The sequence below is a fragment of the Cynara cardunculus genome (genome assembly GCF_001531365.2).
Source record: "Cynara cardunculus var. scolymus isolate 2C chromosome LG 11, CcrdV1, whole genome shotgun sequence".
NCBI classification, from domain to species: Eukaryota; Viridiplantae; Streptophyta; class Magnoliopsida; order Asterales; family Asteraceae; genus Cynara; species Cynara cardunculus.
In genome coordinates, this window is record NC_037538.1 from 14321396 (window position 1) to 14347746 (window position 26351).

The 26351-nt window shown below is 31.8% G+C and overlaps 4 protein-coding genes across 5 annotated transcripts; 1 reads left to right on the forward strand and 3 right to left on the reverse strand.

Moving 5' to 3' along the window:
• The first annotated feature begins 17 nt into the window (after positions 1-17).
• On the forward strand, positions 18-1244 carry LOC112521769. Its single transcript, XM_025130764.1, has 3 exons — positions 18-82; positions 626-690; positions 772-1244. The coding sequence occupies exons 1-3, from the start codon at positions 18-20 to the stop codon at positions 1242-1244; spliced, it is 603 nt and encodes a 200-aa protein (XP_024986532.1).
• Positions 1245-2482: 1238 nt separating this feature from the next.
• LOC112521263 (uncharacterized protein At4g15545-like) lies at positions 2483-6361 on the reverse strand. Of its 2 annotated transcripts, none has more exons than XM_025130021.1 (9): positions 6050-6361; positions 5875-5943; positions 5478-5534; positions 5174-5249; positions 4996-5091; positions 4608-4841; positions 3958-4000; positions 2790-2868; positions 2483-2704 (listed from the first exon to the last, which is right to left on the reverse strand). In XM_025130021.1, exons 1-9 carry the CDS (start codon positions 6305-6307, stop codon positions 2612-2614), a joined length of 1005 nt encoding a protein of 334 aa, XP_024985789.1. In that variant the 5' UTR covers positions 6308-6361; the 3' UTR covers positions 2483-2611. The 2 variants fall into 2 exon arrangements, with proteins under 2 accessions (XP_024985789.1, XP_024985790.1); XM_025130022.1 differs by having other exon boundaries at positions 4996-5088; positions 6050-6356.
• A 7584-nt stretch (positions 6362-13945) lies between these two features.
• LOC112522158 (monothiol glutaredoxin-S2-like) lies at positions 13946-14345 on the reverse strand. Its single transcript, XM_025131240.1, has one exon. The coding sequence runs from the start codon at positions 14284-14286 to the stop codon at positions 13978-13980; it is 309 nt and encodes a 102-aa protein (XP_024987008.1). The 5' UTR covers positions 14287-14345; the 3' UTR covers positions 13946-13977.
• A 9076-nt stretch (positions 14346-23421) lies between these two features.
• On the reverse strand, positions 23422-23836 carry LOC112521932 (monothiol glutaredoxin-S2-like). Its single transcript, XM_025130938.1, has one exon. It carries the CDS (start codon positions 23753-23755, stop codon positions 23444-23446), a length of 312 nt encoding a protein of 103 aa, XP_024986706.1. The 5' UTR covers positions 23756-23836; the 3' UTR covers positions 23422-23443.
• Positions 23837-26351: the final 2515 nt, after the last annotated feature.

Consider the following 26351-nt stretch of genomic DNA (forward strand, 5'->3'; position numbering starts at 1 on the left):
GATTGAATTCTTTCAAAATGGCTAATGATTCGGACCATTCGGTTTTAGATATGCAACCATTGCAACGGCAACTAGAACAACGGTAATTATGTATACACAAATTGTCAAATTCGGTTCCTAAATGTGGTTGATTTTAACCTAATTCCTAAATCGTAAGTGGTTGATTTTAACCTGGAAGTGTTGTTCTGTAATCTGTGACTTGTGACTTGTGAGAGGTTATGTATTAGAAATGGTCTCCCTGGAAGTAACAAGTTTGGTTGTAAATGGTCAACCACTCAACCTGGAAGTGTTGTTCCTAGTGTTGTTCTGTGGACTCTGTGTGTTGAATATGTATTATGTATACACAAGTCACAAATGGTCTCCCTGGAACTAGTGTACTGTTGTTCACTTGTTCTGTAAATTGTAATCTGTGTGTAGACAGTAGACTGTACACTGTAGTTCACTGAATTTCAGTAGTTCAGTTGTTTTGTTTGAATATATTATACAATTTTGCAAGTATATGAACTAATGAAAGGTCTCCCTGGTTTGTTATTTTTCTGTGTTGGTCCAAACAGACTTCAAATTATTATTTCTTATTTCTAAATTCTAATATATGTTAATATGTACATGTGTTTATCTCTTGCAGTGCAATCAAAATCTTTTGGGACTTGGGAGTTGGGACTTGGGAGGACCAAGTATCAATAGCTAGAAGTAATACTATCATCCTCACTCAGGTTATTTTGTTTCTTATCTTTTTTATTTGACTTATTTCAGTTCTAATATGTCTTCTAGGGTTAGAAAATATGATTCTAGATGTCAAAAACGTAAAAAAAAAGAAAATAATTGAAGAGATAATTCAATCTCAAAAGGGATCTCTTGATAAATTTGTCTTAAAAGAAGGTCCGTCTTCTCTTGACAATGAACATATTGATATTAATTTGGATGATGCTTGTGTTGATGCTAATGAAAATCCTACCATGGTGAATTTAGTTGGCACTCTAAATGACTCTCATGAGGATTTGGCTACTTCTAATGATGTTCCTGATATAAATGCTAATAATGCTTCTAATGATGGTCCTGATGCTACTAATGGTAATGATGCTACTAATGTTGATGATGTTTTTGTTCATTTTGATATATTTGATCCAAGAAATTGGGATGCATTAGATTCTAAAATGATTGATGTGTTAGTTGCTAAGGGTCCTAAAAGAGATTTGTCTGTTCAGAAAGGTCCTAAAGATAAATTGTCTAAACGTTTTTTATAATAATGTAACAGGGCCTCCAAAAAGATTGGGACGGCCCTGACTTAATTATTCTGCACCAATTCATTCAGCAACTGCCAAACAACCCCTTAGTTATAGATACCTATTTATCTTAAATAATGTTAAATTTATATTAAAGATAAAAAGAATAAATTGCATGAAAAATTGAAAATGTATCATACTTTTTTCCGATTTTATTTTATGTAATGTATTTTCAAAACTTTAATTTCAGTATTTAAAATATGACATCTTAAATAGTTAAGTACATGAATAACTGATTTTCATGCTGATATGCTAAACGACATGAAATACAACTAAATATTTTTTTTTAACATGATCAATGAGATAGACTTTTAATATAAAATTAGTTTAGATCTTTTTATTATATGTTATTAGAAATTTCATAATAAAAAAACCCTAATTCGTGTTTGATTTCCATTAGGGTTATTTATTTTATATTATCATTATTGTTATAAATTCCAAACAAAGCATATGAAAAAGGATTCGAGAATAATTTTACTTATACTATGTTATAAAACATTTAACAAAAAATTTTAAAAACAATTTTTATGTATGGAGTATTGTTTATTAATGCATATTACTTAATATTCAAGATTACAAGTAAATTATCTATAAATACAACTTATTAAAGTTTCATGTTTGAATTCATGTAACTAATCGCAGATAAACATAATCAAATAGAGGATATACATTTTATTTTAAATATAAAATATCTAAAATATAATTAGAATAATCATTATCTTTACAAAAAATATATTATTAAATCAAAAGTAAAAAAAATGAAGAGAAATTTTAAATAATTAGTTTGATACCCATATCAATATTTTTTTTAAATTTTTTTATGATATCTTGATATTTATATTTTATTAAAAAAAACATTACCGTTTTCTCAAAATCATATAAACCGTATTATAACATCGATTGAAAAAAAAAAAAAACGAAATATTAAAATCGAGATGTATCTCGCTACATTGTGTGGGTACCCTTCTAATATTACAAAATTCATATCATCGTCCATATCAACAAAAAAATATTGAGCTGATGAAATGTCATCAGCCATAACATAATGACCAGTTATCGGTCAAACCAGTTTCCAAATACTTCAAATAGATTAGTTATAATACTGAACTAATAACCCCACCGTTTTAGACGAGATTATAATACATTACACCCTTCATATATATATATATATTTCTAAAAATCTGTAAAGCAAAAAGAATGCTAGAAATCAAATCAATCTTGATTCCAAACATTTGAAATGTGTCCTTTTGACATGAATTACAAGATTCTTTAAAGAAAAAAACGAAGATTATGTCATAATCTCCAGATAAAAACATGTCGTAGTCCTTTTAATGGGTGTTACGAGAGATTAATCCCTCGAAAATAACATAAAGGTCCTTGTTTTCTGGGCCAAAGATTTCATCTGCCTTCTGTAAAGTATCCTAAGAGACAAGAGAACCAAAAAAAAGTGAACGATTGGATGGCGTTTTGGGGTGGACAAATGCATGAAAGCTTATGTACACGTACCTCTTTTGTTTGCTTGTGTGAGTTTAGTTCCTTTACGTTTGCTAAAAAAGCACCGAACTGCTCGTATGACAATCTTCCCCTGATGAAAGTGAAAGAAGAGATGCATGATTGTTGAAGTTGAAGCAACACCAATGAGAATGCATTTCCTTGAGCGTCCTAATAGAATACTTAAACATGTCTTCTATGTTTAGGATCAACAACATTACGTCCTATACAACGACTTCAAAATAAGTTGTTAGGAGATCTAACAAGTTCTATTAACGAAGTTGGACGATCTAATGACACAAGAAATAAATCGCTTTATTAGCCTTTTTATAATGACTCTTTTGGAAAGTGTCATGTGAAAAAAAGGCTAATGACACTTTTCATACATGTTGTATAACATGGCTCATATGAGAAGTTTATTTCTTGTTGGTATATTGACCAACTTCGTCAATAAAACTTGTTAGATACCTAATTTCATTCCAACAACTTATTATAACACTAACGCCATTGTATAGGACTCAAAGTTGTTCGTTTTATAAAAACAAGTCCTACTAGATACTCTATTAGGTCGCCCAATGACGGCTAGATGTCCTAAAATGCCCATTTTGTTGTAATGATGACATAAATGGCAGAAAATGCAATGAGTGAAGCCATGCCATCTTCATCCATAATCATAATATATTACAAAATAGGGGGATGTTGTTAACTAAAATCAATGCTATCGGAATGTGGTAACAGATACAAGGAGCAAATAGGTAATTTTAGCTTACAACTTTGTCAAAAATGTATCCTTGCGGCATTGGCCTAACAGGTAAGGAGGTGGGACATCGTTACAAAATAAATGGGAGGTCTGGGTTTCACTCCAGGACCACCCACCTGATTTGGGATACCCAACGGAGCTCCAGAGGGTGGCGTCATATCATTTTTTTTGCAAAACTTTGTCAAATAAATGTTGCAATCAAATAAGGTTGCTACAAAATTGTTGCAATTTTCATGAGATGGAGGAGTAATTTGGAAGGATGATTAAAGGTTATGCAATACAAACAGAACATTTCAGTCTCATGGTTCAAATGAGAGTTTAGAATTGTCAACTTTGCTTGCAGGTTTGATATACCAAATTTAATGAAGAACCAACTTATCAAGGGCTATTTTCACCATTAGAAGTGCAGTGGAAGCAGGTTACCTCACTTGTCTGAAAAATTCTTTACCATCCACTCGTGTCCGTCCTGAAACAAGCACAAGGGAGTTAAATCAGTAGCGCAAAGGTAGTCGAGTGAAATTAAAAGCAAGCACAAAGGCATATGTGATGTACTCTGATCTTTTTGCAGAAATGATGTCTATAGGTAGAACAGCAAACACTTTTCTAGATGATAGTTGTTGTAAATCATGAATTAGATGCACTATGCTTCATTTATAGGAAAGTATATTAACAATCAAATAAAACAAATCTTCGAGGAACTTCAGATGGATTTTTCAATAGCAATGCAAGAAGCGAGAACCAGATTAATCTTTCAATTGAATATCTTTGGTTTCTAGGCCTCTATTTGACATTAAAAGATATTGTGGAGTTTTTCAGGTCCAAGCTGTCTTGCAAGTACATAAGTAAGAGGACTCATCCAACCTGACATATGTAAGAGGACTCATCCAACCTGACATATGTAAGAAAACCAGATTCACTTCTTTTTTGTTTTCTTTTAATGTGCTTTAGTGTCTTTATGTTAAAAGGTCAATCTGCCATTATTTAGTGGAGCATTGGCATTGCATTATGCTTATACAAGGCACCTCTTATTTTTAAGATGAAGTTCTCACTATGTTGTGATCCAGCATCCATACCTGACATGGAGCCATATGGGCTTGAGGTTGCTGATGAGAAGGCAGAAGATCTGTCATCAGACATGCTTCTTGTGGTTGAAAAAGAAATAGAGTGTCGTCTTGGAGAAACTGGCTTAGACGTCCTCTTTGGGGATCCAGATGTTGATAGGCTTGGAGGGGATCCGGGAGGTGTTAGTCGAGGTGTGCTTGTTTGGGATGCTATCAACAGGCCAGGTGACATTCGCGGTCTTGAAGCTGATAAGAGAAAAGAACACAAAAAACCAAAGTAGGCAATAAGTCTTCAATTTTATCCCATATGATAGAAAAGTATTGCAAGTTTATCAATCCATCAGGAGGAGCAGTTGGAGAAATATCATTACAGATAAAAGGAATAATCTATGTAGCTCACCATCCGTGACTGGCTCATCCTGATACGAATTGTGTACATCTAATGACTGACTCCTGATTGGGTAAGCACTTGAAGGTGGCACAGTTTCCTCATCTTCTGAAACAAATTACATCTCTTTTGTCATATAAAGCTCTTCTTGGAATACAATTAGTTGCAGTGAAACTAGAAATCAAGTAACCTCCAGAAAATGACTGAGATGACAAACTTGCAAGGTCTGGCACAGTTGATGCAACAACATGAGGAGGGTCCTTGGCCTGCAACCCAAACAGATATTTGAATAAATTGAAGATTTGGATGGTTAGCTGGTACCGTATTGACCTGAAGATGGTTAGGCCTTTAAGTAATGCCTCTAATTGTAATATCATATTGACATATTGTTGAAATTCAAAGTATGCTCATATGCTCTTATTCCACATATGCAGCGAAAAAGTAGACCTCAAACCATAAAAAACAATCTTTGATCCATAAAGAAAGTTACTCACAGAATTGCCTTCTTCATCTTGAAGCGACATCATGAGTGTCTTCCTGAAGCTCTCCAACTGCATGAGTTACATAACAAACTGGTTTTAGTTTTCTACTCCAGAATTGATAAAATGTTTACTAAAAGGAAGAGATCAAAGCTAAAAGCACTTGGTTATGCATTTCTACGACGATCAAGAAGAAATGAATTTAGTCTCAAACACCCATTACTGATTACCCGTACTGAGTTTATAATATGAGGAGGTCAGGGTACCAAATTGCGATTACCACAGAGTTCAAGAACAATAAATAAATCCAATAAACCAAATTTGACCAAACTTCGCTTCCCAAATCCTGATTAGAAGAACAACATATCAATTTGACATAGAAAACGAAGATTATATAAAGTTTTTGAATTACCTTAGCAACATCACGATTGAGCTTTTTAACTTGTTCTGATAGCGACGCATTCTCGTTCAATAGAATTTCCTAACAACATAACTAAACAAATGTTCATATCAAAACAAGAACAATAACAAAAAATCGAAAATCTATCCATAATTTCAGCAAAAAGAAGTCGGAATGTGAAGCTGACTTTCTCTTGATCAACACGGGAGAGTTTATCGAGGCTATCCGAGAGAGAAGAGTTCAGCGAGTCAATCTGAGCCTGGAGGTCATCGACGACGACGTCACTGTCGGCAAGCTGCACTCGGAGCTCCGAGGACTCCGATTCAAGAACAGAGATTCGAGCAAAGAGCGCAATGGAGGTGATTTTGCGTGCGACATCGAGCTGTTCATATGGATCGGATGGAAGCACTTCCAACACCTCCGGTGGAAGATCGAAAGCCGCCATAACCACCGATTCTTTTAACAGTTGCAGTTTGAAGAATGTGAACAGAGTCTTCAACCAGAGGTTGAAGATTTAGATAAGGAAGCTTTCCATTTATATCTAACATTTTTAACTATATTAAAATCCATTATTAAAGTTTTAAAAATATAAAAATAAAATATTAAAGAGAAATTAATTAAAACAAATATAACGAACTTTCAAAGCCCGTCTTTTAAGATTATTAAACTACTATTTTAGTCCCTTTAGTTTAAGAAAGTTTGCAATTTTTGTTCTTGTGATTTTGAAATTACAATTTTAGTCCTCCTAGACTAATTTAGAGGTATTTTAGTTTTTTTTTTCCTTTTTGATTTATTAAATATTTTTTTTGGTTTCCTTTTTGATATTTTAGACTTTTTGATACAATAAAACTTTATATTTTTTGATAAAAAAAATTAATATATAAAGAATTATATTATTTTGTTATTGTTTATGATAAAATAATTAGTTTCTTTTTCAATATTTTTGGTAACTATAATTTTAGTTTCTTATGAGTTTGATTTATTCTACTAATATCGAATGCAACAATTTTCTGGGTAAGCGTTTACCTAGGTAAGAGTCGTCATCCTCACTTACCGGGTAAGACTCTCCATCATTCTCATCATTCTTACCCAGTAAGATTCTTAACTCTTCTCATGTTCATCCGATAAAAAAATTTATCTGGTAAATACTTACTATGTAAGTGTTTAGTAAACGGCCTTTAAGTTTATACAATATTTTTAGGCGTCTTTTATAACATTTTTAAAATAAAACTCCAATTAATTTTTTGTCGACATCTTTTTCCAAATACAAACCCAGAAAGACGTCATATAAGAATGTAAATTGTTCAGAAATATCATATAAAAAACTTATTGTAACTCTTTTCTTTTAAAATCTCATGTAAACGTACATGTTTTTACATACAAATCCGAAAACATGTCATATAAAAATGTCATTTTTTAGAATTGTTATATCAAAAAAATTAATTGGACACCTCATAAAAGTCTCTTTAAAAATGCTTTAAAAAAATTCTAAAAACTTATTGTATAGGAAATACATTTGTCTAATATAATTAAATGACTTATGGAACCAAATAATTCTACTTTCTATTAGTAAAATCATATACATTTATCAGTTAAAAATATCTAATTGTTTGGTCTATAAAATTTTAATCGTTTGTCCCATAATTAAGAAAAAATAATTAAAATACTATCATGTGAGGAGTACTCAACGACTTACATTTGAATGACGTATTAAAGTTAGTGACATAAATCAAACCGATAAGAAACTAAAACAATAATGACCAAAAATATGGAAAACCAAATTGTATGAAAAATATTTGATCATTTTATCATAAACAATAACAAAATAATATAATTTTTTATATAAAAAATATAGCTTTATTAAATCAAAAAGACTAAAATACCAAAAGGAAACCAAAAAACATATTTAATACACCAAATATCAAAATAATCAAAAAAACTAAAATATCCCTAGTAGGGATGGTGGGGAACCCGGTTCACCCGACCCGAACGGGGATCCCCGGTAGACACAAACCGGGGACGGGGCCGGGGATCCCCGGTAGAATCAAAATAAAAGATACTATTTATGGGGATTGACCGGGGTTTTACCGGATTTTGACCGGGGATTGCTAGAGATTTGACCGGAGACGGGATAATAATCCTTGTACGTGTCAGGGACCGGGACCGGGGGACGTTACTACAAACCGGGGCCGGGGATTTCAAAACCCGCCCCATCCTCGCCTCGTTACCATGCCTAATCCCCAGATTAAATGGAGGATTAATAGATTTTAGTTTCAGGGACGAAAACAACAATAAATCACAAACCATAGGGACGGAAATAATAGACCTATAAAAAGGTTGAATAACTTAACAAGTTCTGTAGTGGGAAAAGTTTAGAATAACCCAAATTTTCTATTTTAAATGATTAAGTTCTTGAACTTGTTTTGAATGAAAATTAAACAATTAAACATTCTTATTTTGAATTATTATGTTCTTAAACATTTTTTTGAATAAATAAACAATTGAATTTGTATAAATTAGTTACCTGCATCATTTTAACCCAAAAAAATTTATTTATAACCGGTTAGGAAGATTTTGAATTTAAAAAAAAAACACATATCAATTTTACTGTTCCCAAACCCCTATGTCGCTCAAACTCCTTACACCCAATGCCATCTTTCCCACTCGCCACCCATGCCGTCCACTCGTCGTCCGCTCTTTATCACCACTCATCAGTGTTCAGTGGCCCTTACCATCAATCTCCCTCTTTTTATCGATTATTTTGTATTTCATTCTCTTGCTTTTTGATTTGTCTATATGTACTACATTTAATTATTGTAAAAGTTGGAGAACCATATGATAAAAAAACATATCTAAAAGTGGGAGATCGATAGCAGCGGTCAACGACGGCTATAGACGGTATGAAAAAAAGGACGATGATTGGGGGTGGTGAGGGGGAACAATGTTGTTGGGTGCAAAGGGTTTGAATGACGTAAAATTTGAAATCAGTAAAATTGATTTAGATTCTTTTACTTTAGAACCTTGTATAGTTTATATGTAGTTTTTCTTTGGATTAAATTGACGTGGGAAAAATCAATTTACAAGTTTGATGGTTTATTTACTTAAATTTTTTCTTTTCAATAACTTAAAAATTCAAAATAATTGAGTGTAATTTTTTAATGCCTTGAGCAAAACCAAGTGACTAACCCAGTAACTTAAAATCATTGTAAAAATTATTGATAACTCACAACTTTAATTAAGCTTATAAAAAGTTCATCAATCAGTTTTATGCATGTCAAATTGGTTGTTACAAATTAATATGTTCTATAATTATAATTACTTAAAAAAATATAATATATTTCCCAAAATACAAATCAAAACAAAATAAGGCAATTTATCTTATAGTTTGTATAAAAAATAGGGAAAATTGCATCAAAATGAAACCAACTTTTACCTGATTCTTATTTTGGGGAACCAACTTTCAAAATCGTCACTTTGGGGAACCAACTTGCACCTAATTTCTATTTTGGGGAACCAACTTTCAAAATTGTCATTTTGAGAAACCAACTTGCATTTGATTCCTATTTTGGGGAACCAACTTGCAAAATAATTATAGAAAAATTAATAAAATTCATTTTTTTTCAAAAATTAATGCAATATAATCTATTTTTCATTTCAAATCTCGTTTTTTTAAAATTCAGATATCAAATTGAAGATTTAAAAAAAATCCAAATTACCACAATAAAAATTATTTTTTACTAATGCAAAAAAAATCAATTTAATAGAAAAAAATTAATTGATGCAATAAAAAATAAATATTAAATATCACATTCAAGATTTTTAATAGATATAAAAATCTTGAATGTGATATTTAATAAATATAAAAATCTTGAATGTGATATTTAATATTTATTTTTTATTGCATCAATTAATTTTAATCTATTAAATTGATTTTTTTTGCATTAATAAAAAATAATTTTTATTGTGGTAATTTGGATTTAAAAAAAAAAATCTTCAATTTGATATATGAAATTAAAAAAAACGAGATTTGAAATGAAAATAGATTTTATTGCATTAATTTTTGAAAAGAAAAAAACGAATTTTAGTTATTTTTTTATAATTATTTTGCAAGTTGGTTCTCTAAAATAGGAATCAGGTGCAAGTTGGTTCCCCATAATGACGATTTAGAAAGTTGGTTCCCCAAAATAGAAATCAGGTGCAAGTTAGTTCCCCAAAATGACGATTTTGAAAGTTGGTTCCCCAAAATAAGAATCAGGTGAAAATTGGTTCCATTTTAATGTAATTTTTCCTAAAAAATATATCTTTTTTATAAGTAATGATTTGTGTTCGTGGATGATTTAAAAAAATTGGTGCAGAAATTCCACTTTCTAACGTCGTCCCATGTGATCTATCTGTTTGTTATCATTCCTAACATTTGTTCACGACTTCCGATCATCATGATCGGTTTCTTTTTTCCGACCAACGGAGTTACCTTTTTATTACAAGAACCGTCACCCTCATTATAAAGGGGTGTACACATTTCAAGCAATGAATAGGGTTGAGTTCACGTGAGACCAAAAGTTTTCGTGAGACCCGTAAGACCAATTTATGTTCATTGATCAAATTTATAAACTAATGATCTAAAGGTCTAAAGTTGCATGGTGACAATTTTGTGATTATTGAGATGTCTCGTGGCAATTTTGTGATTATGAATGTTCGGATTGTAGATTTAAATCCAAGGGTTGAGAATTGGTCTTACGGGTCTCATGAAAAACCCTTGGTCTCATATGATCCCATGTCTATATATATATATATGTATGTATATATGAGCCTAATCAAATGAGAACTAATTAGTTTGTGGTAACTGTGAGATCCAATATCAACCACAAATTAATAGATAAATTAGTAAATTTATAATTTTGGTAAATTTGAATTAAAATTTTAATGCATTGACATTTTAGGTATTTTAAAACTCTTCTCTCTCTTCTCTCCGTCCCCTGTCCTCCGGCCACCGTCCCCCGGTGATACCACAGTGGTATCACAAAGCATCTTATATATGCTTGAGTATCATACTAAGGTAGGTTGTGTGGTCGATCGGAGATGTAACATAGTGGTATCACAATGCATTTTATATGTGATTGAGTATCACACTGTATTTTTTGTTTAACAAAATCAATATTTTTAGGTATCACAGTGGTATCACCGAAGGACGGTGGCCGAAGGACGGGGGACGGAGAGAGAAGAGAAAATACTTAAAATGTCTTTGCATTAAAATTTTAATTCAAAATTACTAAAATTATAAATTTTCTAATTTATCTATTGATTTGTGGTTGAGATTGGATCTCTCGGTTACCACAAACTAATTAGCTCTTATTTGATTATACCCCTATATATATATATATATATCGTGTATTAATCATTTTTAATTGGTATATACAATTTCATATAATATATAGTACCTAATTGTATTAGGAACCAAACATTTTTTGGTTGCTATATATATGTTGGTCTGGTGTTGTACCAATATTACAAAAGTTAAATTTATAAATTTATTTATATTAATATTTTTACCAACATGATGTAGATGTACTAAAATCCCTGAACTATCAAATAAGACGTTGATATGTGTTGTACAAATTGTCCATATGTATACAAGCAGTCAAATAACTTTAATATAATACAAATAATAATTTAACACAAGCCGCCATCGAGGATTTATGATGGGTCATGGAGTTGTAGACGAGTTACTAAGGTTGTTAGGGTTAAATGAATGAATTAATCAAGTTTTATATAATCATCCATATTATAATTCAACACAATTGAAAAGAAGGTAATTAAAAATTTATAGAATCAAGATATGTTGTATTAGCGGTTAAACTTTAATTAATAAAGAATTAAAAATTTAAATTGGTATGATACAGTATTACCGTGGTACACGACTTCTATATCATGTACCGACTTAGATTAGATAGTTAGTATGATACTAATAACCAATTACAATGATACCGACTAATCTGATACCAATTAAATTGATATGGTTGGTACGATAATTTGTTATTTTATCTTGGTATAAAATTGAAACCCCCTACTAAGCTCGAGCTAGTGACTGGATCTAGAATTTTTGTGAAAGGTATGGATTATGGTAATATTTTTTAGAGTAAACTATGGATTATGGTAATATTTTGATCCCCGCACTTCACAATGTGAAAGTGAAGTGAAACAAATACTAAATATTTAAACGAATCAGACTCGATATCTGATACATTTAAATGTTATTTAAGAAGTGACAAGATCACATATATCGACTACAAATATACCCGCAAGGTTAAAAGTCCCTAAACAAGGGCACAATGCCGCTGGAAAGTGCATTACAATCACACATGGTGGAGGTGTGATTGGGGTCGTGGCTCCCAAAAGGAAATATGGGAAGCTATTTGGTTCGATAGATACTCATCTAAAGGAAAAGAAGAGTATCAACCATTTATCATCAATACATAAACCTCTCACGAGATTATCTTTGATTAAAACTGTCTATGAATCATTAGTGGAGGACGCTCCGAAGTTAATATTGATTCCAGAGATCAAAAAATCTCAAATGAATTATGAGAGTGCATATGAGTCGATGGTCAGATCATACATACTCATTGATGATAAATCATATATATTGTTGCTCATAAGATGATAGAGCACGATGACATCGAATCACACTCAGTTGAAAAACGTCAACGAAGAGTAAATATGTCCTAAATAAAAAGAAACAATCCAGAAAAATTATACTACTTGACAAATGAACTGATATTTGGTCAAGTAATGCTAACCTACCAAGTATAAAGCCTGTACGACATAGATAAATCATTTGCCAGAAAGCGTAATGAGAATAATATATGTAATGTTGATAAATGGAGGATTCTACTATATATGTAATGTTGATATGTTGTGTTTTTTTCTTCACTCAAGGTTTTATTTATCCCATTAGGTTTTGTTTCTTAGTGTAAGCTTTTAGTGATACAATAATTTATATACCGTATTACTTTCCTAATACTCATGATTAATGTACGAATCTGAAAGAATATTAGATTAAAAGGAAAAGTCTATGTATTGCAAAGAAACTGGAGCGTTGTACTCTTTTCTTTGTCCTAATTTTTATTTTTTCCCACTAGGTTTTTATTTTTTCCCACTAGGTTTTTATTTTGACGTAAGGTTTTAACGAGCCAACAGTTGTGCACCATCACTCATTTGACTCAACACAAGGGGGAGTGTTGTAGGATAATTGTGTCATCGTCTAAAGGATATGACGATGAAGATAGATATATTAGAGTTAGATTAGAAGTGAAATATTTCGTAGTTATCTACTTGTAACTCATTCTTATAAAATGAGCCTATGATTAATGAGAAATACATATTCATTCTCTTCATTCTTTTCCAGTTATCCTATAACAGAAACAATTTTTTTTTATATAATTAATATATCATTATATTATGCTATTAAAGAAATTTTTTTGGACTCCTATTAATTATCAACAAAACGGTGTCAACTTTGGCCTGTTGGTTGGAGGCTTTATGGCTGGCAAACCGGTATTTTAATTTAAAATACCACATGAAAAAAAATGCAATGATCAAATGCAAATCCGACCAACTAGCCAAAATTGGTAATTGATTAACTGTATCCATATTTTGTATAACGATCTTCGTGACAACATTTTTGCACGGTTGAACCAGATGCCACAGTTACGGTCGCTAGTCGTTGATTGACTTCAAATGTCACCCTCAACCTTGCTTGATGTATTGAGAGTATGCCATTTTTGTAAGTGACTTAAAAAACGACTTGGAAAGTTGTGGAATATGAATTAACTTAAATTAGATATAACTTGAGTGATAAAAAACGTATGTATAGAACTCATTTTAAGTTACTACTTACAAGAAAATATGACTTCATTTTCCAAATCTTGGTACTTACTTGCAAAGCTGAGGATCTTTGATGAACCAAAGTAGCTATAAAGAAAAAGAAAACCAAACCAAAAATTAAGAAAACATAACATGGATTGATATTGTCAAGTTGACTCTCGAGTTGACATGCACGGTCAACGGAGCAAAATATACGAGACTAAAACGAGTTTATTACAAGCATCAGGCCAGTCATTCGAATTCCAATAGAGCTCCCGCGTTTATAAGCATAGGTTGTAGAGATTGCTCAAGATGAAGGCTAATAATCCTATTGGCTCCACCAACAAATTCACCTCCGATGAACACAGCAGGAGGGTTTCGTCCGCGCCTCAAAAGGGTTTGCTCGATTTCCCAACCTTTGGGGATCTCATCTATGTCATAGACTGCAGGGTTTACTCCAAGCTGCGCAATAAGAGTCTTCACCGAGTGACACATACAACACGAACTCCTACTAAATATCACAACCGGCCACTCAGAGACTATTCTCATCACCATATCCATTTTAAAAGTTCAATTTTCCGTCTTAAATTTGTTTCGAGAAGGGTATATATATGTGTGTATATATACTAATAAAAGAGGATTGAAAAGATTATAGGGTTTTGGTATGAGAAGTGAAGAAACCATGTGTGGCCAATTATATATATATATAGAGTTTATGGAATAATCTTATAATGAACATGTAAAGAATAAATACATGAAATAGAAAGTAAACAAGAATTGTGTTCTTGATAACACTACTATTTTGTCTCTTATCAACTATGTTGGTGCGAACATCTTATCGTAATATCTCAAATTATTCCCTTCATATATTAATTAATCACTTGCGAATATGTTTGAAATTAACAGTGAACGGACTTTAACCCCTTTTATGATTTGAACTTTTAGTTAAACCGTACTGCAAGTAACGGACAGATCCAAAAGCTTTGACGAGAAGGTCAGAATTTAAGTAACGTAACATGAAGAGAATCATTACCGTCGCTACAGTTCCGAACGTGGACATTTTTCTTTTGAAAATATTTTCATTTTTTTCCTCGCAAATTAATATAACAGTTTTTTTTGAACATCTTTTCGCTTTCCTAACGAAATAACAAAACAAATTAACAAATACTTAACAATTAGACATGAAATAACAAACACTAATCCTAACAATTAATAATAAATATTTTAGAGTTAATTTTATTTCTATTTTAGTGATGGGATTTTTTTTAAAGATAATGACGTAATATTTTATCGTATTAGAAAGTCTCAATGATTATTCTATATGTGAACGTATTTATCGGTTAGTTTTATAAAGTTCAAACAATTTTAAGAAAATTGCATGTATACAATAATTATTTGTAAATTTGATATTTAATGAATTATGCATTACTAAATAATACCCAACACTAAGAGGCCGTTTACCAGGTAAGAGCGACATGAATGATGAAGAGTCTTACCCGGTAAGTGATGATAGCGACTCTTACCAGTAAATTGTTGTATTCTATATGTTTTGATGTACTAAAATCTTACGTATCAAAATAAATTATAGTGTTGACTCCTATCGATAAACCCTTATTGAGTAAGCATTTGGGTAAACGGCCCCTAAGTTCTTACTCAATTAATACTTGTATCAAATACTTTATAATATGTTATAGGTAATTATATATGTATGTATATAATTATACATAAAATAACATTAAAATCAAATCAAATATAAATACATTTATGCCAAGAACATTTAAAATATTTCAGTTTATGTAAATTAAGCGAAGGAGTGAATGGAATGTTGAAGCACATTTGGTGTTTACTGGGTCAACTTTTGTATGGACAAGGGTTTTGATTGAATGGATTTATGCTAAAATTGGGGGCCCAAGCCAATTAATTTGGGGGTCAAAACACAATATATGTTTATAAAAAGATGAAATTTATTATATAAAAACCAACTTTTTAGAGCTAAAGAATAATTAAGTCCGTTCCAAAGATTCAACGCTAATGAAGACATCAGGGACTGTGCTCGTTAATTCTGTACAGCCCTGATGTCTGGGGCGTACTTAATTATTTTGTAGATCTAAAAAGTTGTTTTTTATAATGCCTACTCATTCTGTGGGGAACCTGCTATCTCATCAAGCTGATAGACCTTAGGGTTTAGACCAAATTAAGTCATAGATAAGAGATAGGATAAGATGCATGAGAGGATAGACCTTAGGGTTTAGACCAAATTAAGTCATAGATGAGAGATAGGATAAGATGCAAGAACTGAAGATGAGCACATGCCTCTCAGAAATTAAACCATTCTGTCCATTATCCATTAATGAACTGAAAACTGCACATTGTGATTGAAGATAGTGATACTATATATGTTTAATTCGTTATGTGGCTTGTTGGTGAGCATGTGGAGATATATAGGGTTTGTGAGGATGATATGTGAAGATAATACTTTAAAGAGAGAGTTTTAGCTAGGTTGGTGACAAATATAGTCATGATATATATAGTGTATATATATATATATATATATATATAGATAGATAGGGGAGCGATCAAATGAAAACCATTCAATTTATAAAAACAGTAAAAACTTTATTTCACCAATCATAATTTTTCATTTTATTCATTTTTTTTGTAATTATGAGAGGTTGATTAATCATTTTTATTGTGGGGGATGTTAATCATAGATATTATTATCTTCATTATTTTAATTTTAGAGAAATACATGAAACAGTTTCATTAAAATTTCATTAAGTAGTATATGAAACAATTTCATAACCATATATGAAACAACTTCATCAAAAAAAGTATTATATGAAACAATTTCACAAGATTAAACAATTTAATGAAATTTTTTTCATAAGATTAAACAATGAAATCGACGGATGAGAATAGTTTTTACGATTTTTACAAATTGGAGTGGTTTTCATTTAATCGCTCCTCTCTCTCTCTCTCTCTCTCATATATATATATATATATATATATATATATATATAAACACATTTTCCAGTTGTGGATAAGCAAGTTTGTGGTAACCGTGAGATCCAATCTCAACCACAAATCAATAGATAAATTAGGAAATTTATAATTTTGGTAATTTTTAATTAAAATTTTAATGCAAGGACATTTTTAGATATTTTCTCTCCTCTCTCCATATCCGGGCCTCCGTCCCCCGGCCACCGTCCTCCGGTGATACCACAGTGGTATCACAATGTATCTTATATGTGATTGGGTATCACACTGTGGTCGTTTGTGTGGTCGATCGGATATGTAACACAGTGGTATCACAATGCATCTTATATGTGCTTGAGTATCACACTGTGGTATCACCGGAGGACGGTGGCTAGAAGACGGGGACGGAGAGAGAAGAGAGGAGAGTGGATACAAAATACCTAAAATGTCCTTGCATTAAAATTTTAATTAAAAATTACCAAAATTTTAAATTTTCTAATTTATCTATTGATTTGTGGTTGAGATTGGATCTTACCACAAACTAATCAGTTCTCCCTTGAATGATATATATAGAAAGAGAGAGAGAGAGAGAGAGAGAAAGTGGCAGGTAGCTAATCCCTTTTTATTAAAACACTCATAAGATAATATGCATATGATGTTTTTTTTTTTCAAGTATATAATATTTATATACGGCAAATGCAACAAATAAACTCACACACCTTTTTCATCTTTGGTGAGGTTTGAACCCTTGACCTCCTACGAAGCCAAGGGCTACGATACCGCTAGGCCGAAGGCCCTTTGGTAATATGCATACGATGTTTAAGTCTCCTAATAGAATATTTTATAGAATTTAAATTTATGACCAAATTATAAAGCGTCATATATGATCTAAAAGCGTTACAATAGGTTTGTGATCCCTCGCTGAAAGATTCCCTTGCTGAAAGTTTCCCTCGCTGATCCGTCGCTGAAAGTTTTCCTCGCTGAACAACCGTTGAAAGTTTCCATCGCTGATCCATCGCTGAATTCCGTCGCTAATTCGTCACCGATAACATTATCTACGAGCTTTTGACCGACGAACTATCAACGACAAATGACCCTTTAGCGATAGATCAATGAGGGAAATTTCCCTCGTTAATACTCTTCATTTTGTAGTGCATATGATCTAAAAGCATTAAAATAAGTTTATAGTACACTTTTGAGAGTCTTAACAAGCTTCTTGCATGTTTCTGAAATAAAGTGTGCTATTAAGTATTTTATACGACATGCGTTTATAGAATATTTTTTCAAATAATGTCGTATAAAATAGCTATTACAACACTTTATTTTAATAACGTGCGTTTATAGAATATTTTTTCAAATAATGTCGTATAAAATAGTTATTACAACACTTTATTTTAATAACGTCCTAAAAACTTGTAAAAACGTAATATAGACCTATTAGATTAACACTCATAGAAAGGATATTTTTTTGGTTTACTCTTATAAACGTAACTCCAATAAAATATTTTATTAGGATGCTTAAAATTTTTAAATATCCTATAAAACATTGTAATGATGACATAAGCATATATGGATATCGCGTGTCCTCTTGGTTCAACCGTGGCTAATTCGTGTACATAAAACATAGAAAAAGATGGTTGATTTTTGATGCATATCGTTGTAAAAATGGTAAGGACGATTTATTTAGCAATAAATTGAGGGATCAGCGAGGAATTCTGTTTTTGGCCAATCTCCTGCTGATCTGCGAACGATGTTTTTCCCTCGTTGATACCTTGTTTTCTAGTAGTGTGTGTTAGGCGTACGGCTTGTTTCTTCGTATCAGTTAAGGGCAGCTTGCACCCATAGAGCTCCTTGTTTTTGGGCATAGGTTGTAGAGACCGCATTGCATAGGATTTATGGAATTATTGGATAAATGCCTTGCAAAGAATAAAGGATTGAAAATGAAGCAAGAGAGAATTGTGTTCTCGATAGCACCATTTGTCTCCCATCAAGTATCTTGATTTTAACATGTTTTTATTATATCTGAAAGTATTCCACTTATCAATCAATTGCTTGCGAATTTGTATGAAAAGTTATTGGAACTTAAATCTTTTTAGGATTTTATTATATCATTGTAATACTTATATCTCAAATGACGATGTAATAAGAATAGAGAATATCAACATTTAGTATCATTTGGTTGATACAAGACATATTGAGAATAAATTAGGAATCCTATATAAATTATTGTTGGAAGTTCACAGGACTCCCTAATTAACCGGATGGTAGCGAAGTATTTGTATCCATGCAAGTATGTATGTATGTATGTACGTGTGTATGTACGTGTGTATGTACGTATGTATTTCACAATCTACTTATTTAACAGTATCCATACTTGATGCAAACCCATTATTCATATATTTATCAAAGTATTTCATCACACCTTCAAATTGTTCCGTGGTAGCATTAATACACAAAAATTTGAATTGCAACTTTTTACTAACCATGCTTATTGCAAAAAACCAAATAATCATAACAAATAAAAACTCAAAATTTTCAATTGCACTTACCAAACTTTCCGCTTCACTTTTCGACTTGGCATGATCACATGCTTTTGATAATTCAAGTAAAGCCGATCTTATTTGAGGAGCTTGAAATCCAATGGCTTTCACATTTCTTATTCTACTCTCCCAACTTGTATTGCATAAAAATTTTACAGTCATGTTTGAAACATTATCAAGTAACACCTTCCATATTTTTGTGGAATTAGAAAATAATGTGTATATACGTTGCACAATTTCAAAAAACGGAACAACTTTAACACAAAAATGAGCTATATCACTAAGAGTAAGATTAAAGCTTTGACAAACATATGACATATATATACAAAGCTTTTGGATTAATTTCAAGTAGCCGCTTTTGTACTCCTTGGTGTTTTTCCTCCGTATTAAAACCATTATCATAACCTTGACCCCTCACATATGACGCTCATATCAAGAGATTTAAGTAGATTTAATAAGTCATTGAACAACCCTAAACCAGATGTATCATCAACCTTTAAAAATCCTAAAAAATACTCTTCTATTTTTATTTTATTACCAGACATATTCACACATCTTATGTTTAAACTCATTTGCTCTTGATGACTCACATCTGGTGTACAATCAAGAATTATAGAAAAATATTTAGCCTCTTTGATAATTTTTATGATAGAATTTTTAACACTATGAGCCAAAAGAGAAATCAACTCATTTTGAATTTTAGAACCAAAATAATGATAATGAATGTCATGATTTTGAATGCGCCTAATATGATCTTGAATTATCACATCAAATTCTCCAATCATTTCAATTAATCCCAAAAAATTACCATTACCATATTGATATAACTTCTCATTAGATCCTCTAAAAGGCAAAGAATATTTGACAAAACATTTTACAACGGCAATTATTCTTACTAAAACTTGCCTCCAACGTTCTTTCTCTTTTAAAATTTCTTGCTGTAAATCTTTATCAATCGTTTGGCTTGTATTTAGCCTTATTCTCAGTTTATTCCAAGATAACATATTACTCATATGCTCAATACTATTCTCATGTTCCTTAAGTGTTTCACCAAAATGCTTTCAATCTCTAAATCCATCATCAGTTGTTGCATTTTTATAGTTCCTAGACTTGAACAACTTGCAACAAAAACAATACACTTTGTCCACATGTTTTGAATAAACTAGCCATTTCCGGTCATTAGACTCACCATTACTTAACAATCTGTCATAATAAGAATAGAAAAAATGCCTAGACGTGCTATCTAAAGGAAACTCTATATTAAATTCTCTAATAGGCTCATTTTCAACTAAAATATCTCTTGATTTATTGTCAAGATTATCCCAATTACTAGGATCATAAATATAAAAAAAAAGGTATATTGTTCAACATGTGGATACTCAGTATTAAATTCAACATTTGGGTGCTCAATATTATGTTCATCTAAATTTTCATTAGAGGTGCCTACGCCTTTAACAAATTTGTCCATGGCTCTTTTTTGTGATTGTACTAATTGCTCAACCAATTTTTCATTTTTCCTTTTCACACTTCCAGACAAATGTTTTTTAGGCATCATGCTTAAACAATTAACAAACTCAAACTAAATAAGAACAGAAGCACTTGAGTCTTGGAATATGTATCGGAATTAAATAAATTAACTCTTCTATTCCTTGATTAGTAGATTGTAGTCTGTAGATTTAAAAAAAATAGACAAAGTTAGATATTAGTAATTGATTTCAATTTACAGTCTAAAACCACAATCAAATCATAAGTAAAAGTCTAAGATCAATGAATTGCAAAATCAATGAGATTGCGGGATGCATTAGCAAAGGTTAGGGAAAGCTCCTCCTCAATAGGGCTGTAAACGAACCGAACGTTCAGCGAACCGTTCGACGGGAAGTTTGTTTATGTTCGTTTATTTAATAAATGAACGAACATGAACAAATTTTTTTGTTCGTTTAGTTAAACGAACGAACATGAACAAGAGTCTCGTTCGTTCATTTATGTTCGTGAACGTTCGTTTATTTATCGTTCGTTTACGTTCGTTTATGTTTGTTTATATATTAAATTTAATATATAATCTTTTATTTATTTATTTTGAATTCAAATAATATTTATTTATGTTCGTTTAATCTGTTCGTTTAGTCCGTTTGTTTATGTTCGTTCGTTTAGCATGTTAACGAACGAACATAAACGAACACGAACACACCTTATTTCTAAACGAACGAACACGAACACAAAGATTTTCGTTCGTTTACCGTTCGTGTTCGTTCGTTTGTTCGGTTAAGTTAAACGAACAAACATGAACAAGTCTCCGTTCGCGTTCGTTCGGTTCGTTTACAGCCCTACTCCCCAAGCCTTGGTGCTGCCATCTATGATCTAGGTTTGCCTCTAATATATTACACAACTTGAAGAGGAATCATTCAAATAGTCCTAAACTATTGCCGACTATGGGACTGTCAATGCTACCACGAAAACCAGTCGACCCATATTTTAATGTTGTATATCTTGAATAAGGTAGATAGCTTCTCCAAAAAAACCTCAAGAGTTTATGCATAGTTTTACTCGATATTCTATTCTGTATAGAATTATATCTGCAATTTATTCTTTCAAAAAAGCCTCAAGAGTAAAAGTCTAAGACCAATGAATTGCAAACTCGGTGAAACTCTAAAATCACAAAAAAAATTGATAAATAGGACTGTATTGATAAATCGAAAAACTAAAAAATCATTACTTGCCGAAATCACAGTCTTGATTCTTGAAGTCCAAAACTCAGAAGCATGGAACAACTAATGAACAATAGAATTTGCTGATGAAAAGAGAAATCAGAAACTGTTTGCAATTTGCTTGTTTCAAGTTTTAACGGACAACAATCAACATTCAACACAATAATTTAAATAATGATAGAAATAGTATTAATAATGACAAATATCCTAACCTAAACCCCCATTAATGGGTATGAGCAGACTTTGAAGGATATGAGGATGCCTCTGCATCGGATTCTTCATATCCCTCAGTGACTCGGTTGTAAATTACTGTTAGGGAAATGAAACGTCAAACAACGTCTTTGAAAATTTGAAATCGAAACTGAGTAGCCGAGTAGGAGAAGAAGAAGATACAGAGTTTGGACCGTTGGAGAGGTGAGAGCGTGAGTTCTCGATTTCTGGAAGACTGGAAGAGTCGACCGATTACTCGATTAGGTCCTTGGGAGAGCTAGAGCTGAGATTGCCATATTGGTGAGGCGTACGGTTGGACCTTGGAGATAAGTCATAAATTTAGGGCTTAAGTTATTTGGGCCTTCTAACTCTTGGGCCTTTTTTCTCTTATTAATTCTTACTGTTCATATAGTATGATATGAATATACCATATCAATTCGTTATGTATGGATGATGAGATTTCATTGATACAGAGCTAATTCCAATAGGGATGAATTGAGACGGTATTTTGTAAATACGTAATTATCTTGCATAGATTAACCATTTCTTTATTTTCCGATCGCCTGAGAAAAGAAAGATCTTGTTGTTTCTTTATTTTGGCCCATAATTAATTTGTATTTTTTACCATAATATTTTTAACTATTAACATTATACTAAAAAAATTGAGCCACTAATTTTTATGGGCCCGGGCCCTGCACTATTGTTGAAGCTAGTTCATGCTCAACCACCAAGAAATGCAACGGACACCAAAGGGCCTTTGGCCTAGCTATATCGTAGTATTTGGCCTAGGAGGTCAGAAGTTCAACCTCACCAAAGATGAGAAGGGTTTATGAGTTTATTTGTTGTATTTGTCGTATATTAATATTATGTACTTATAAAAAAAAAGAAAAAAAAAGCAATGGACTTTGGTAGTCTTGTATATCAATATACAAACACTTTTAGTCCATTATATCAATAGGAAAACGTCAATGAAAAATGAGAAAAGCGTCATTCATCGGGTGTAGTTTTGCTCGTTATTCAAAAAGAACGTTATCAATTGCATCAAAACGTACAAGTTCATTTACAAATAGAAAGGAAAAACGACCTCGTTGATTTTGCAACTAGTAGTTGAAAGGAAAAAAATAGAAAACATATCCTTGATTTTCTCAAGTAGTACCAAAACTCCACAATGGCTTATTATTAACTCATGTTGACGATATATATGCAATTAAAACGTATTTATTACAGGCAGATTGTATATATATATATATATATATATATATATATATATATATATTCAAGGGCTGGTCACACCCAAAGAGCTCCGGCATCTTTGAGCATAGGTTGCAGAGCTTGCTGAAGGTGAAGGCTAATAATCTCATTGGCTCCACCAACAAATTGACCTCCTATGAACACAGCAGGGACGACCATAGGGTTCTGTACAACTATCAAAAGGGCTTGCTCGATTTCCCGACCTTTGGAGATCTCATCTAGTTCATAGATGGTCGGGTTTACTCCAAATTCCAAAAGGAGAGACTTTATCGTATGGCACATTGAACACGAACTTTTACTGAATATCACCACCGGTTTCTCTGACGCCATTCTCGTCACCATATCCATTTCGGAAAGTAAACGTTTTGTTTTAAAGTTGTTTGTGAAAGAGTATATATATATATATATATATATAAGAGTATATGATTTTGGTGTGAGGAAGTGAAGACAAATATGTGGCCATTTATATAGGGTTTGTGGAATAATTTCGTAATGGCAGGGACAGAATAAAGGCATGAAAATGAAATATAAGGGAATAGTGTTCTTGGTAGCACCAATTGTCACTTATCAACTTCGTAAACGTGTTTTTGTGATATCATTCAACTCATCTATTAATTCCTTACGAACATATATGAAAAGTTATCGGACATTATAAGATATGTACATACATGTGTATATATATATATATATATATATCGTATATGTGTGTATGCAAATACTATAATGCACTTGATGGTAAACTTGATAGACCATATGGATTTACAATAGTGGTCCATTTGGCATTTTTTCCTCGTACACGAGGGGGCATATATATATATATATATATATATATATTATTTGGAGGCATCCATGCCTTGACTTGGAGCCATGCTTTGTGTTCATCCAATTCTACAAACTTTATTTCCATAGCAAATATTCCCAGCCCACTAGAGGGATCAGCAAAGTCTGTTATGAACAAAAAGCTGAGTTTTTAGATGGGGATTTAATCAATTAATTTATGATTTAATCAAGTGAGTCAAAATTTGATTCGTATGTACCTTATATTTTGATTTATGATTATGTTGTGTTTAGGTCACACCTCCTAACAAACAAATGGCAAACTTTGTCATAAGAACGATAAATGTCTAACAATTAGTTACTAACAATCGATGCAAAACAAAAGTGAATCAAATAACTAAGACGAATAACACAGTATGTAATAAATAATCAAAGAAAATCACATGTAAAATAATTCACATTTATAACATGGGTTCCATCGTTAGATAATCGTGTATATCCTCCACATACGGATGATCCAGATTAACGAAAGAAAAACTAAAAAAGTGAAAGGGTTTGCGAAGATAATTCATTTTGTGATCCTGAAACTCTAAAGCTATCGAAGTAATCCTCACCAACGTCTGTCTCTCTCTCAAATTCGTGATAAATAAGCCAAAAAGGAGTTGTTAAAGCTTACTGAATCCTAAAATGAAGGAGTTGGAGTTTATTGCATGAGATGGCCGTGTTGCAGATAGGAAACGACCATGCCAAATACCCAAAAATTCTAAGTTGCTTTCGCCGACTTAATTAAGACTTCTGGAATTTTCGTATTGGACCATGTTGCGGACTTCCACGATGCCTAGAACGTTTTTGACACTTCTACCATGCATGATACTAAACATCTTCAAAACAAAGGTAACAACAAATCCACCTTGAGCAAATACCTACCTTTGTTGATGCCAAAATGAAATAAGCTCCTCAGACTCCTCTTAAACAAGTATGCTTGATCGCTATACTAACTAAACAACCTCTAAATTTAAATCCTCAATTAAACTAAGTTCCAAATGAGCATCCACATCTTGAAAATGCCCCAATGAACGACGTCTCAAAATGGAAGAAACATACACACACACACACACATATATATATATATATGTATGTATATATATATATGTATGTATGTATAGGAGCCTATTCAAGGGAGAACTGAGTTGTTTGTGATAACTGTGAGAACCAATATTAACCACAAATCAATAGATAAATTAGGAAATTTATAAATTTGGTAATTTTAAATTAAAATCTTAATGCAAGGATATTTTTGGTATTTTAAAACTCTCATCTCTCCTCTCTTCTCTCTCCAGCCACCGTTCTCCGGCCTCCGGTGATACCACTATGATACCTAAAAATATTGACTCTGTTAAACAAAAGATACATTGTGATACCTAATCATATATAAGATGCATAGTGATACCACTGTGTTACATCTTCGATCGACCACATAAACGACATCAATGTGATACCCAAGCACATATATGATGCATTGTGATACCATTGTAGTATCACCGGCGGACGGTGGCTGGAGGACGGTGGCCGGAGAGAGAAGAGAGAATGAAGGAAAGTTTTAAAATACCAAAAATATCTTTGCATTAATATTTTTATTCAAAATTGCCAAAATTATAAATTTCCTAATTTATCTATTGATTTGTGGTTAATATTGGTTCTCACAGTTACCACAAACTAATTAGTTCTCATTTGATTAGGCCCCTGTATGTATATATATGTATGTATGTATAGAGGAGTGATCAAATAAAAACCGCCCTCATTTGTGTAAACCGTGCAAACCACCTTTATCCGTCGATTTCATTGTTTAATCTTATGAAATTTTTTCATGAAATTGTTTAATCTTGTGAAATTGTTTCATATAATACTTTTTTTGATCAAGTTGTTTCATATATGGTTGTVAAATTGTTTCATATAATACTTAATGAAACTGTTTCATGTATTTCTTTAAAATTAATGAAACTGTTTCATGTATTTCTCTAAAAATTAAAATAATGAAGATGATAATATCTATGATTAACACCCTCCACAATAAAAATGATTAATCAACCTCTCATAATTACAAAAAATGAATAAAATGAAAAATTATGATTGGTTGAATGAGGTTTGCATGGTTTGTACAAATTGA